The sequence below is a fragment of the Periophthalmus magnuspinnatus genome, chromosome 10, assembly GCF_009829125.3.
Source record: "Periophthalmus magnuspinnatus isolate fPerMag1 chromosome 10, fPerMag1.2.pri, whole genome shotgun sequence".
Taxonomy (NCBI): domain Eukaryota; kingdom Metazoa; phylum Chordata; class Actinopteri; order Gobiiformes; family Gobiidae; genus Periophthalmus; species Periophthalmus magnuspinnatus.
The window spans coordinates 23031481-23045804 of record NC_047135.1 but is presented as its reverse complement, the minus strand read 5'-3'; the positions used below and the strand labels follow the sequence as shown (position 1 = coordinate 23045804).

At 36.1% G+C, this 14324-nt stretch overlaps 2 protein-coding genes across 6 annotated transcripts in view; both read right to left on the bottom strand.

Annotated features, from left to right (window-relative positions):
• Nucleotides 1-2438: 2438 nt before the first annotated feature.
• On the bottom strand, nucleotides 2439-3506 carry LOC117377332 (fibronectin type III domain-containing protein 11-like). Its single transcript, XM_033973711.1, has 2 exons — nucleotides 3411-3506; nucleotides 2439-3146 (listed from the first exon to the last, which is right to left on the bottom strand). The coding sequence occupies exons 1-2, from the start codon at nucleotides 3504-3506 to the stop codon at nucleotides 2439-2441; spliced, it is 804 nt and encodes a 267-aa protein (XP_033829602.1).
• A 6806-nt stretch (nucleotides 3507-10312) lies between these two features.
• The window catches only part of fam13b (family with sequence similarity 13 member B), a 106755-nt gene continuing 102743 nt past the window's right edge, over nucleotides 10313-14324 (bottom strand). For all 5 annotated transcript variants that reach the window (XM_033974713.2, XM_055225070.1, XM_055225071.1 and 2 more), the window contains 2 exons: nucleotides 14199-14300; nucleotides 10313-13279 (listed from right to left, as the gene is read on the bottom strand). In XM_033974713.2, the coding sequence (XP_033830604.1) occupies nucleotides 13156-13279; nucleotides 14199-14300 (226 nt within the window). In that variant the 3' untranslated portion in view covers nucleotides 10313-13155. The remainder of the gene's footprint in view (nucleotides 13280-14198; nucleotides 14301-14324) is intronic.

Here is a 14324-nt window from a genome sequence, read left to right as displayed (position 1 = left end):
AGAAAGACGTGAAGCTTGAAGTTAGGCTTATCGTAATATTATCATCTTAAAGGGGACATATATAAACTCGTCCTCTATGGGCTTTTAACTGTTAAATTCCAACGGATTTATGCACGTTTATGTACTTCTTAACTGTCCCGCGTTCAAGGCTTGAGAGATCAGAAAATTGGCGTTTTAACTTAACTCATAGGTGCTGTCATTACGGGTTCAAACATGCTGGTATCAGCCAAAATCCACTTTCGTCATTTGCAGCATGCCCAAAACTCGGGCTCAACTCTTTTGACTGAACCCGAAAACACAAGAACATCTCACCACACCACCAACAGCTATTCTCCACTGGCTTCTGTGTGTTTTGGAGTGTCTTCTTTAAGTCCATTTGTAGGATATATATTTGTATTTATTATAGGAAAATAATATTTATTATTGATAGGCTAATAATAGCCTATTTATTATCAATTATCATAATCATTATTAATAATACTCATTATTAGTAATCATAGTATTTTTGTAGTATTTTATGGAAAAAAAACGTTGGGAAGAAAAGTACAAAATACAGGAAGTAGAGTTGAGTTCTAAAACGACGTAATTCCTATGTAAGTATTACCTAGCAACCATAATGTAAACATAGGTACACAATAGTTATGATGTCACAACTAAAGTACTTGATTGTGAAATCATAACTGACTTCCTTGTGCGTAATGCATTTGGATGGAAAAATGATGTTTACTATGTTTTAGTGAAATGAGTACCGTAGTCTAACCTGTCTGTGTTAAATTTCTTGTGAGATATTTACAGATCTTGCAACCATTTGATAAAATCTTGAAAAAGTAAAACAAGAAACAAAAAAAAAACATTTGTAGGGAATAGGATTTTAAGTAATATTGCCTATATATGTATGCAGTTATGAAATCTTACAGACGGGCAGGTTGGATAATGGTTGGCGTCAAAACATTGGTTTCTTATCAGTCAGAGTCATCAGCATGACTGCTCCATTTATAGTCTGCACATGTGGCCTGACACAGTGAGCAGAAAATGACCTTGGAGGAATCCTACATTCTTTACACCTTCACATGGATAAGCTTTTTCTTAACAGAAATAAAACTGCATACTCAATTTAAAGTACATATGGCAGGTTTTAATCTTTTACTAATTATGACCTGGTTTGGTGGAAGAATACCTGTGATAAAAATTAAACATTTTTACATTAGTAAAAGAAGACATTGTGCTTGTGTGTGCTATGTAGTTATAATATATGACACTTGTGAATCATTATGTTATAATTTAGACATTCTAAATTGCAATATTAATCTAAAATGACTTAATAAAAGAAACAAGGAGCTGTTATCACGTTATCACAACAAATTGGTAATTGATAATATGACATCTTGAAAATAAGTGATTCCTCAAACATACACAAATCACTCCAAAAACAACTTCGAGAGGGTAAATGGTGAGGGGAAACAACTGTAACATGGTTAAAAGCTCTGAAAAGTTGATTTTGCACAATAAGTCTGCTTTAAGTGGCAGTTTGCGGAAAAAAGTACAAAAACACAGAAAGTAGGGGTGAATACCTCTATGTCATCAACACAAAAAACTCCATCCAAAATACTTGGACAATTTACATGCAAGGAAGACATTTTTCTGTCAATTTAAACATTTATTTGACAAAATAAAGTTTTTGCTTGTTAACATTATGGCTGCTAGGTAACAGTTGTTGAATTACCTCTACATATGCTGCTGCCCATGTCCAACCAAGACGTAAAATATAAACTTCACCAAAAAAAAAAAAAAAAAAAAACTTGAAGAAACTGTCAAATCTTAATATTTAATAATATAGTATATAACTGTTTTTAGTCTAATCTGTGTTATAGGCCTATGCATAGACATTTTTTCTAAGCACAAAGGTGCCAAAAATGATTTTTAAAAGTTACTGTAAATTTTTCTTTGCAACAAATACACACAGTAATAGAAAAGAATGTAAAATAGATTAGTTTAAGTTTAATGCCATGCTGTGGATCATTCAAGACAAACCAGGCATTAGAGCATTGATTGACTGTAGTGTTGTTCTTATTATTATGCTTCTCAGTTACTATTATGAAAGATAATATAATAGTTGTATGTCAAAGGTCCGTGGTACACACCAGTCCCTGAACGTAGCCACATCATCACATGACCTTTCACCTACATTGGTAGTGCAGCCATGTAATCGTACCACCGTTATTTAACTATCTCCTCATGCTAAGATAAAGATAACTACAGGAGAGGTGCAATTCGTGCCATTTAATCTTTCAATAAACAAGTAAAAGACAGATAAGAAATGTTTTGTTTTTTTTAATTAAACATACTTTACTATAGCAGAGTGTAGATGTGAGCTTGTCTGCATGTTTTTTTAAGGCATCTGTCACTCTCCCTACAGAGGACATGTCTTCAGGATGAGTCTAACTAACTGTCTTCATTGTAAGAGTGTCCATCCATGCTGAGAAGACCAGGTTGGGGGTGCTGAGGTGTTTGACAGAGAACTGGTAGAAGCGGTCAGGGGTGAGGTTGTCCAGAGTGCAGGAATGGCCCATGATGGCAAACTGCTCACACTGGCCCTGCTCCCCCATACAAGGGTGCAGGATCTTGAACTGGACCTCGTAGAGCTGGTTGGGGTCCTGACACATTCCCCCATGGAGAGACCAGACCAGATAGACCGAGGTGGACTTGGCATATGACTTAAGGCAGTCAAACACCACAGGCAGTTTGTAGTACAGTGTGGCACACAGCTGAGGCACGTGCAGCTGTCCTGAGCCAGGGAGAAGCTGCTGATCCAGGTCCAGAGGCCCCAGGTTTCTGGTGTCTCTGGTGTTGAAGTCCTCTAGGTGTTGGTGGAGCTGTGTCAGAGTGGTCAGAGCAGCACTGATCACGTCACTGTCCACTAGAGCCTTCTCAGTCTGAAGCAGGAAGGACTGCAGGTCCTGACGACAGCAGCAGATCTCCTCAAACAACATCTCCATCAGAGTCAAGAGGAGACGCACATGATTGTGGGCCAGCCTCAATGCCCCCTGCAATCGCTGCTGCTCTACTACAAAGCAGTCTGACTTCTCTGGGCACAGCTCCAGGTAAAAGAAGCTCCTGTGGAGCATCTGCACCTTCTCCTTCATCACCTGAGTACACAGCACATGACAAAACATAGTATATGAATGTGTGTGAATGAGGTCTGAAGTTTTCCAAAGACATGACGAGTCATATACAATCCCAAAAAGAGCCTTTTGAGCCCTGTCTTTTAGCATTTTTCAAACTTTACTAACTAATTTGCACAACAGCATCACAACATACTGACACAAACACTATCCATATTTGACACCTCATGTCTTTAACAGTAGCAGCAGTTACTTAGTTAGCAGTTAGTAATAGAGAGCATATCTAACCTCCATGTTACGGTTGCTGAGGTGTGTGCTGAAGACCTGCAGGATGTTCTCTCGGAGCTCAGATACAGACACCGAAGTGGACATAATCTGAGACATGACTGTGGGACAGCGCAACCTTGTATTACATAAAGAGGCCTATGCTTCCAAATGCCCTTTTTTATCAACATTTTTTTAACAATGCATTAATTGCTAAGCCAGAAAATATAAACATGAAGTAATAAAATTTGTTTTACAAAATTATACCTGTGGTCCTTGGTGCAGAGGTTTGTTTGTAGCTTGTACAGCAGCACAGTTTAAAGGTAAATGTGTTTTGTTTCCAAGGCAACAAAACAGACCACTTAAGAAAAACATAATTTGAATATAGAATTGTATATACTGCAAGAATGTACATGCTCAAGTCACTAAAGGGCATCGGAAATATAAAGAGCAACCTTTTTTTTAATTATTAAAACTGGCATAATTGTTCTTTACGCAATATAAAAACAGTTTCAGTTTGTCACATTCAGTGTAAGAAATGACTATGGAATAAAAGGTTATATTTTTATATGGGCTGGTTGCAGCATAATTTGTTTGGATCTCTGAATAACAGCCCTTAGACTTTTCAGAACAAAAATATGCTTATTAAAGCCACAATAATAAGACTTCAAAACCTAAATATGCTGGGCTAGATGCTATCAACAATCCCATTTCCATATACATGTTCAGATATTTATATATGTAGCCTATTCATTAAGTGATTTATTCATGTATTTATTTACTATTCATTCATTCATTAAAAATAAATAAAGTGCATTTACGTTTAAAAATAATTAGGCCCAAAGAATGAACGCTAACATAGGCTATATAAAAGCTCACAGCGCCCTCTAGTGACTAATTCGACGCAGTTTCAACATGCGTTCCTTGAGAATGAAAGGACTATCTGTTCATTAATGGATGTTTTGAGTGTGGCTATTAAGTGTTTAGGTTTTTGACCACTGAAACACCAACACTTACATGGAAAATAATATTTCTGGAACAAGTGGGTTAGATGCGTTTATCTAATTAATATGATTTTCCAATTTTTCAGATGGAGGTTTTAATCTATTATTTGGGTAGGTGGATTACAGTTTAGTTAACTGCACGTCCGTAGAAAAGACAATAGCATAACTGGTGTTGAAATTAGCCTTTATTGCCATAAGACTATGCATTTATTTTGTCAGATGTAATTGCCATGACTATACAAAATAGGCCTACATAAATATATGATATTGTCTTTTTATAATTTGCATTTTTATTTTAATAGATCCATGATCCCAACGCATAACAAGAGATTGATAGTTTGGTGAAAAGACAATTTAAAATGTAAGTGCAAGTGAGTTTCTCAAGTGATCTCTTGACAAATCCTTGAGTAGTTCAAACAGCCACCTTTTTAACTTCGTGCATGCCCTTATTTGTATTTATATTTATTCAGTGTGTTTTATGTTGCACTTTATCACCAAAGTAAGTTCCTAGTTTGTGAACTGTGTTCACAAACGATGGCAATAAAAGGATTCTGATTCTGGACCTGTTTGTGCGCTTCCTTCAATGTAATTTAAGATGTCATCTTTAACAAATGAGGAAAACAAATGAAAAAGTCCCGTGCAGCCACATTATGTAAACCTGTACACAGATGGTTTCGGTGGTCATCTGGACACTGTTTTTGTGATCAAGATGTTATGGCTCACATCCAGAGCCCCTTTTAAATGTGATGATACTTTCTTGAAGCACTGAGCTTGATCCTAACCCGAGTTTACTGAGGCCAGCCTCAAAGGGAGGCTCTGAAACATACTTTTGGTCACTGGGAGCAGCTTTTCAATTATCATTAAAATATCCAAAATGGTAAATTCACAAACCCTAGTGACTAGACCCTACAACTCTCTACATAACACAAAGGTCTGCATTTGTAATATCTATTTCACCTGCTCCCCATCTGTATCAATTTTTATTGGCCTATAGACTGTTGTGATGCCACCTGAAACTATTGAACCATGATGGTATTTAAGCAGCTATTACCTATATGATTGAAGTGTAATGTGTTTTGTTTCTGTTCCAACCTTGATTTAGATGGATTCTAGTTTAATCCTGATGGTATGGCCCTGCTCTAGTCTTGGTTTAGTGCTAGTCTAGAGCCTAGTCCAGGTTTGGTTGTAGGTTAAGCCTCAGTGTTATCAGAATATGTATGTGTTGTGTTTGCAAGTATGAACTCCAGGTAGAACTGACTCATTTCTGATCTACACAGGTGGACAACTGCAGCCTGTGTGCAGAACCTTTGGATGGAACCTGGAGTCAATACAGTAACAGCAAATGCTCCATTATCCTGCTGCTGTCAGACTGTATAACTATAACTAGAATGAAGATATAATATATACTGAAGTCCAGTGGCGTGCGGTTAGGGCAATCAAAGCAAACAGTGCTTGACCAAAAAAATCTAAAATCATGGTGTGTCAAAAGTATAATTAAATAGTTACGAAATAAATCCAAATAATCCCGTTTTCTTTTCACTTCTGCCTGTTTGAAGGATGGTTGGTGATCTTTGCATTGCAAGGCTGTAATTTCCTCATTGTGGGACAAATAAATGTTTATCCTATGTTATTAAAAATATGCATTTGTATTTATTTATACTTAATTACAGTCTTATTAATATATTTGTCTTAAATTAACGCTCAGGGTGCAGTCACACATTACACTGTGACTGCACTGCATTTAAGTTTATTGTGTTATCCCTGATTGTAATCAATGCATTGCTTTGCGTGTTTAATTTACACATGCAGTTTGACACTACATAACATGTCAGCACTGCATACGCGTTTTATGTTTGCCATGAGAAAAGAAACACAGCTATGATGCCAGTTATTCATGAAGCTTGTCACGTGACTAATGGTTCATGAACGCTGTTGATTCACAAGTGTTTCACTAGGGGCACCGACTCGCCCTGGTCCCACAGAGCAGGGGTAGTGGACAAGAGACCAGGTGTTATGCAGAGTATTACAGGGTTTTATATGTAATACTAAACTTCATGAGATGTTTATACAAAACATTTTCACACTGGTACATAAAGGAAGTTGCTACAATCACCAATTTTTTTTCACTTTTTCTGTCTTTTTCTAAATAATAAAAAAAAAACATGGCATAATTTACAGCTACAAGTTTGAAATAGATTTTTGTTTTCAGACTAATACATCATTACTTTAGTACTTGCCTTTTGTTTTGTACTTTTTTTTTTGAAATATCTTATCAAAAGCTTTGCAGTTGACTGTCACAGGTCAAGGCTCATTCTAACAGGGTCAAATAGAAGGCTAGCAGTGCTCTCTTGTTTATCCAGATTAAAATCAACACAACAATGGTCAAGGTTAAGTCTTTTATTATTCTGTAAATGATTTGTGTTTTTTCTCATCCTTTGTTAAACAGAAAAAGCATTCACAAAATCAAATCATTTATATTAGATACACATATGAACACAGTCAGAGCGTCTACATGGAGAATGACCAGGAGCAGGAAGTTTATGACTTGAAGGAAAAATAGTATAAAGATGTCAGATTATAATTTTACAGATTATAGAGTAGTTGACACAGCACAGTGATTCAGATAGAAATAATAGATACAGTCGAAAATTATGAAAACATTGTACATTATTAAACAAATACTGATTTATATAAAAGTTGGGAGACTTTGATAAGAACTACTGTAACTACATGTAAGATTAATCCTTGTGTTGTCCTGAGGTCTCTGTCACTTCTTCATCAAATAGGTTGAGAATTGGGTCAATTGTTCATTTTTATGACTTTTATCAATTATATTTTTTTTTTATTGATCGTATAATAATAAGGTTTGTGTGAAAAAAAGTTCTGTTGAAGTTCCTCTGGGATCAATTTGTGTTATAACTCATGAAATAACATATTCTTCAAATTTTGGCCTCTATTTTTAGCCTGACTTCAGACTAATGCACTGATGCCAAATTGATTTTTAGCTTTTCAAATTTTGGTCAATAGGTCTTGTTTTAGTAAAACATACACATTTCCAAATGTCTCGTAACTATAAATGTACATCACTGTATTGAGCAAACATGGTCAATTGCCAAGTGGGATTTGCCAAAATGTAGTGTTTGTTTCTCTTATAACTCAACCAAAAAAACAAAACAAAACAAAAAACATTTTCTTATCATTTTGGGCTGACCAAATGTACTGTTCATTTATACATTTAGTGCGAATAGGCCTTGATTATGTCAAAAAAGTGCATTTTTTGACATTATAAGGCCCTGTAACAGTGAAATTCTCCAAATTACATGACTGTACTGAAATAAAAGTATTTGGTGAATTAGAAGGTGGGAACAGTCTAAATCTAGTATGGGTGCTGTTTCTGAAAAATGTGAGATTTTTAAATGAGAGCAGAAAGTGACGTTAAGGTTCCAGCCATTTCCCAATTCATTTCAATGGGTTTCAGTGAATCCTGCTTACACTGCTGTGTTTGGACTTTCACACCAACTTCATTCAAACTCCAGACTGAGAACTTTTTTTAAAAAAATATACACCTCATAAATATTTACTTGATTTTGTTTTTATCTTTTCCCAGAGTTTTAAGACCCAAAAACATCTGCACATGTGTGTAAACCCAGTGTTTACAGAGACAAATGGTAATTTCCTCAAAAACCCACATTTACCTTAGGAAAAAATTCATCTTTGATAAAATCATTAAATGTTCAGATCCGTTTGACTCTGCAGGTAAACAGCTCGTGTTTGGTACATGTGAGACTGACACTTGAACTTCCTTTGCCAAATACAGACTCAGAATGTTTGGAGCTTTGCTTTTCATACTGAGCTGTCCACTAGAGGAAGCTCTCTGTCCATGGGCTTGAACTGTGTGTTTTTAGTTGTCCTTAAAGCTCCATTCACACATTTAGAATAATATTTGATCCCTGTGTTAGTCCTGGTCCTGTATTAGATGAAGCCTAGTTCCACTGTCCACGGACATGGCTCCAAACATGAGCTTCTGCTATTTACATGCAGGGACAAATACTCTGAACATTCAATCATTTCATCAAAGATTATAAATTCCAATACTAACCTTGGCTTTGAAATATTTTGGAATAGATTTGAGTCAGTAATTATCTTCAAAAATAAATGTGGATTTGTGAGGAAATACCACCATTTGGCTCTACGTAAACACTTGCTTTTTGCAGATGATTGGAGTCTTAAAACGATTTAAAAAAAATAAAATAAATGATGAGTCCAAAATCAAGTAAATATTCATGTTAATGAGATCCTATGAGATGTATGTAAAATAAAAGTTCTCAGTATGGAGTTTGAATGAAGTTGGTATGAAAGGCCAAACACAGAAATGTGAGCAAGATTCACTGAATTCCACTGAAATAAATGGGAAAAGAACCCCAAGGAACTTCAGCATCACTTTGCTCTCATTCATAAATGTGTTCAAAACCACCACCTACACTAAATTTAGACTGCTCCCACCTTCTAATCCACCAAAGATTGTTGTTGCAGTACAGTCCTGTAATTTCACTATTATAGAGCCTTATAATGTCAATAAAATGCACTTTTTCACATAATCAAGGCCTACTGGCATTAAATGAGTAAATGCAAATTTGGTCTCAGTGTATTAGTCTGACGTCAAGCTAACCATAGAACCCCAAATTATGAGAAAGTGTGGCTGAGTTTATGGCTGAGTAATAATAGAAATAAATTGGGGTCAAATTGACCTCAGAGGAACTTCACCTTTTTGCTCTCCATCAAAATAATAATAAAAAACTTTTTTTCAAAAAAATTTAAGAAATCCCTATTGGAAAATGACCAAATATTGTTTGTTCAATTAAGTGATGTAATGCACATTTTTTAATAAAACAAGGCCTATTTCAAAAGGTAAAAATGAATTTGGTATCACTGCATTAGTCTGAAGTCAGAGTCCAAAATTATATTGCTATATTATTATGGCTGAGTTACAAGGGAAACAAACTGAGGCCAAATTGACACCAGAGGAACTTCAACGTAACTCTACAGGGAGGAACACACAAGGGTTAAAAACTGATTCAAAGATATGCCGCGTTTACCATAGTAATACAAGCATAAGGGCAATGTGGTGGCAGAAAAAGAGCGACCATTCCCACTAAATAATTCTAATGACCGGAATGTTTGCAACAACACTGCCTTGTCCTAATCACTTTAAAGGTGCACTGCACAACTCTTCTGCTTATCTTCATGGAGATGTCATACCATGAAACATTTCAGGCAAAAACATTAAACATTTCTTTTTTGCATTTATTCTCTTAAAGGTGTATTTGTCTAGACTAGATACTCATTTGAGCAGGTATTGATACTAAAAAAAGTCACATTCACAGGTAAAAAATGAACCTTTCCTAAATAGCTTTAAAATGATCTTGAGCTGTATCAGAACCAAGTAAAAGACCCACATATACTAGTATACACCATGGACCACTACGGCAACTGAGGGATTACACTGATATAACACCACATGGTAATATGAAGGAAAGGACTGTTATTTAACATTGGAAATCACATTCTATTGTCTAAATAAAGAGTGTTTTTGTTATCATGGTATCAAAATCAGTACCGTGTATCATGCTAATTTCTTAGTATCAAAATTGGGGTTCAAATTTATTGTTTATTAAAAACATGTATTCAGATAACCTATAACTTTGTCCGAATATATCACCTGGTTGTCCCCAAGGAGATAGACAGGTTTAATGCCATACAGAGGAACATTCCATGCAAAGAAATAAGATCTCCATGGAGATAAGCCACCAGATCCTCAACTAAAAGTTACATAGTGCGCCTTTAATGATGTATTTAGTTGCAATCCCCAACAGCACCACAAGACATTATGCTTATAACAGTGGTAAAACACCACATAGCAAATTATACACACATGGATTATAGAGGTCCAACTCAATGCATGCGAAAATGTTGTTATTGCTGCTTTTCATGGCACAAATGATAGAAACAATACATTGATATTTATATTTTAATGTTGCCATGCAAGCTCACTACAGTACTGCTTCTAGATTAGCTTATTTTATACAAAGCAATCAACAAAATCTCAAAATAAACGCATGAATTAGCCACAAAGTGCTAAGGCTAACTACAGTGAGTACAAATACAAAAAGATCATTAGCACACCAACAATGGGATACACAATAATAGCAGTATTTATAACAGTTAGAATAATAAAAAACACATTGTTGGGTATCACATATGAACCAAAATGGACGATGTTTGAAATAATTTAAACATTTGTGACATTCATTCCTTCGAGTGGATCTATTTACACTATATATTTTAATAGGAGTAGTGCTTCTTTTTAGGAAATTAACACAAAACACACTAGGGCTGCATTCTTCAATGAACGCTGTGCAATTAATGTCTTTAACTCTACACAGAGTCAGTCAATCACACGCCTCCTCTCGCTACTACTGCAGGATATGGGTCGTAATCAATATTTAAAGTGGGACTAAACACCTAAACACAACCCACAGTTCGAGTGAGCTCTTTAAATGGGCAGTGCCTGAAGGGAGGGGAGAGCAGGGGGTGGCTAAACGGGAGATTGAAAGGGGAGTGGGGTCTGGAGGATTCAAGGGAAGCGTGTCAGCAGGAAGGGGGGTCTGGAGGACTAAAGGGGAGTGTGAGGGAGGAGGAGAGTCCTTTTAGATCATAAAGCTGCAAATTAACCTAGTTTGGTTAACCTAGTTTGGACTGAAATAAAAAATAAAAAAAGAAAACTAATACAATTTACACAGATGTGTTGCAAAAAAAAAAAAAAAAAAGGTTTGTGTCAAGTCCCACTTCAAGTCTTTTTGTACCACTTGTCTAGTGCTCCTACAAATGCCCTGCAAAATATCAAATAACAGCCTTTCCCAATTGCACTAATAGAGATAAAAAAAATCACTTGTATGGACAAATGTGTGTGTATATATATAAAACCAAGCATGTGAATTGTTATTTAGTTTTACTCAGATTTCAAAGCACTGGAAATTTAAACACACACTAGTTTGATATTATGTTATATAGCTTCTTGCTCATATCCACATAAAGTCTAATGGCTACTTCAAAGTATTAGCATTAACCAAACCTTACCCCGCCAGCAGGACATGACTGAACAACTGCAAAAGGCTACAGAATTTTAAATGTAAATGCATTCTGTCAAAATCTCTCTTTAAGCAGCTCCAAGGGGTGGCTAATAATCTCTCATTTTTTTGGATTCTTCTGATAACAATAATCAAATCATATTTTCACAGTCCATCTGTAGAACATGTCTATAAATGTCTTGGTTGAGCTGGACGTATCAAACAATTGTGAATGGACATAAACACAAAATATATTAGTTTCTGTTCAATTTTTTGACAGTTTTATTATAGATGACCCAGCTCCAAAAAAATATATTAAAGTAGACCGATTATGCAAAATCTATAACCATGTTATAGTTTTCACTTCTCATATATCCTCTCAAAGTTATTTGGAGTGATTTGTGCATGTTTGAGGAATCTTTAATCACTTCCATATTGCGATCAACTCCCGTTTTCACCGCCAGCAGCATACGCCCACTGCTTTACTTACTTTGTTCATCAAATTTATTTTCTTAATCAGTGATACACGTAGGATTCGTCCATGTCGCATAGTCATTTTGGTAGAAATGAAAAAAATAAAAATCTACTCGCTAGCGTGAAGTGCTGCTATCGATAGGGTGCCGACAGTCACAGGGCTCTTTATTGTGATGATGTTTATGGCAACGTTTGTTTCCACTGGGCACTGCCGTTTTCTAACGTGGAAGTCAGTGGACTTGTTTCTGTTAAGTTGTTTTGTGATTGAAAATTATTGTGATATTATATTGTGATGGGCAAATTATAACAATGATCCATGGGTGTCATAGGTTATAACTATATAGCAGATAAAAGCGCAATACCATGTAGACGATATATTGCCCACCACTGTTAGCACCTAAATGAGTAGAATGGCTAATTAGCACAAATTTAAGAAACAAAAACAAAAAAACAAAAAACTGTGTTCATGGTGTCCTCCAAATCATTGAAGTCATAGATCAATAATGGTGTTTTTCTGATGATTTCAACAGTAAAAAATCTACTCAGAAGCCCAGAGGAGCGACAGAGAAATGAAAACATGCAGCATGTGATTTTGTGCTGCACACACGCAAAGAACACAGAAAATAGTCCCGATATTTCAATTTGAAGAGTTTATGACAAAGCAATAACAGTCAATGGGTCATAGTCTTGAGAAGAGCCAGTCTTTGAGCTGTCCGTACGATTCCTCAGTATGAAGAATGCCAAACAAAAGAGTTTTTCTTTTAACAGAAATGAATCCACAGTTTTCAGTCGTGATGTTGTTTGGTGAATAGGCAAACGCAGGATATGCAGCAGGTTCAAAAAGGGGCAGAAATCATCCTTTGGAGCGTTGTGTTTTGGCAAACGATTTCAAATAAAACACCACTTTTCAATCGGAATAGAAATCTGCATTTAGCTTATAATCTTCAAGGCTACATGGCAGATTTTGGCATATGTTAGTACTCCAAATACTTATACTAGCAAGTCTGTTGGGTTGTTTCACTGACCATGTAGTTTAATTTGCAAGTGTAATTAGGTCTGATATTCGTTTGAACATTAAAAGGTTGTGACAACACACTTTTGCCCTGTCTAAAGTGAGCTCAGTGTTATGTTTAGTGGATGCAGGCAGTAGAGAGAGGGGAAGGGTCAGATGGATTTGGAGGAGTCTTGTTTGCTGATGAGGACTTCCAGCAGGCGGAGTTTGGCCTTGATCTTCTTGTACTCCCTGTACTCCTCCAGCATAGGCAGCCGGTCTTCCTTCTGCACATTTCTGTAACAACACAAGTTCATTTATTGGGTTACACAGATTTGCAGGCAATATTACTTTTCTGTGCAAATAAAGCCGAGCCATAGCTGGAGGTGCAGCAGCTGGTGTACAGGGAGAAGAGCAGGGGGGAAAGCGCACAGCCCTGTGGATATTTGTGCTGATAGACATTCTTCACCAGCTGCACATGCTGCTTCTGCTCCATCAGTCCTTCAACATCTTGTCCTTATTTAATAATAATAATGCATTGGATTTATACTGCACCTTTCAAGACACAAGTGCTTTACAGTGCATTATTCAATCTTTGTTCATTCTTTATTTGTCAGGGACAAATTCATTAATCTTACAAAAGAAAAGATGATTTGTACCAGATTTAGCTACTCCTACTTTCCAAATGCAGTCTCTGGGCAGGCGAACACACATTAAAAATACACATTTCATGACAACCACGTTATACAACTAACCTAGTCCATCTCCAAAATTAGCAGTAAAATACAAAAAAAAAAAAAAAAAAAAAAAAAAATCACTCCACACTCAGTGGTGGCCACAGCTTCTCTGGAATAGTCTGATGCAAGCAAAGCTGCTAATTTCCACCATCGGCTCATCTGACCAACACCAATGCTCACAGACCATTTCATACTAGGCAATGTGTGTCTTGCCTAAGGACACGATAGATCTTTGTCCAAGCAGGAATCAGGTTGGGCACTGCTCTAAACACTGTCACCCCAAAGTCTTGTTTTAGTCCCAATTTAAACTTTGTTGAGTTTTGATTTGGTCACATACACAATTTTTGGGTTTATGTTAAATTATGTTACAATGTTTGAGTTTATGTTAAATTAAATATTAGAAATATAAATCTATAAAATATGTACATTCAATATTCACCATAAAATATCATTTTATCCCTGTACAGCTCTACACCAACCTTCCATTTTGCTGATAGAAATCTTCCTCAAACTCTCGGATGATCTTCCTCAGCTGCTTTTTCTCTGCTCTGGTCTTCCACAGCTGTTCCAGCAGCTCAGGCCTGGAATAAATACAGACAATGAAT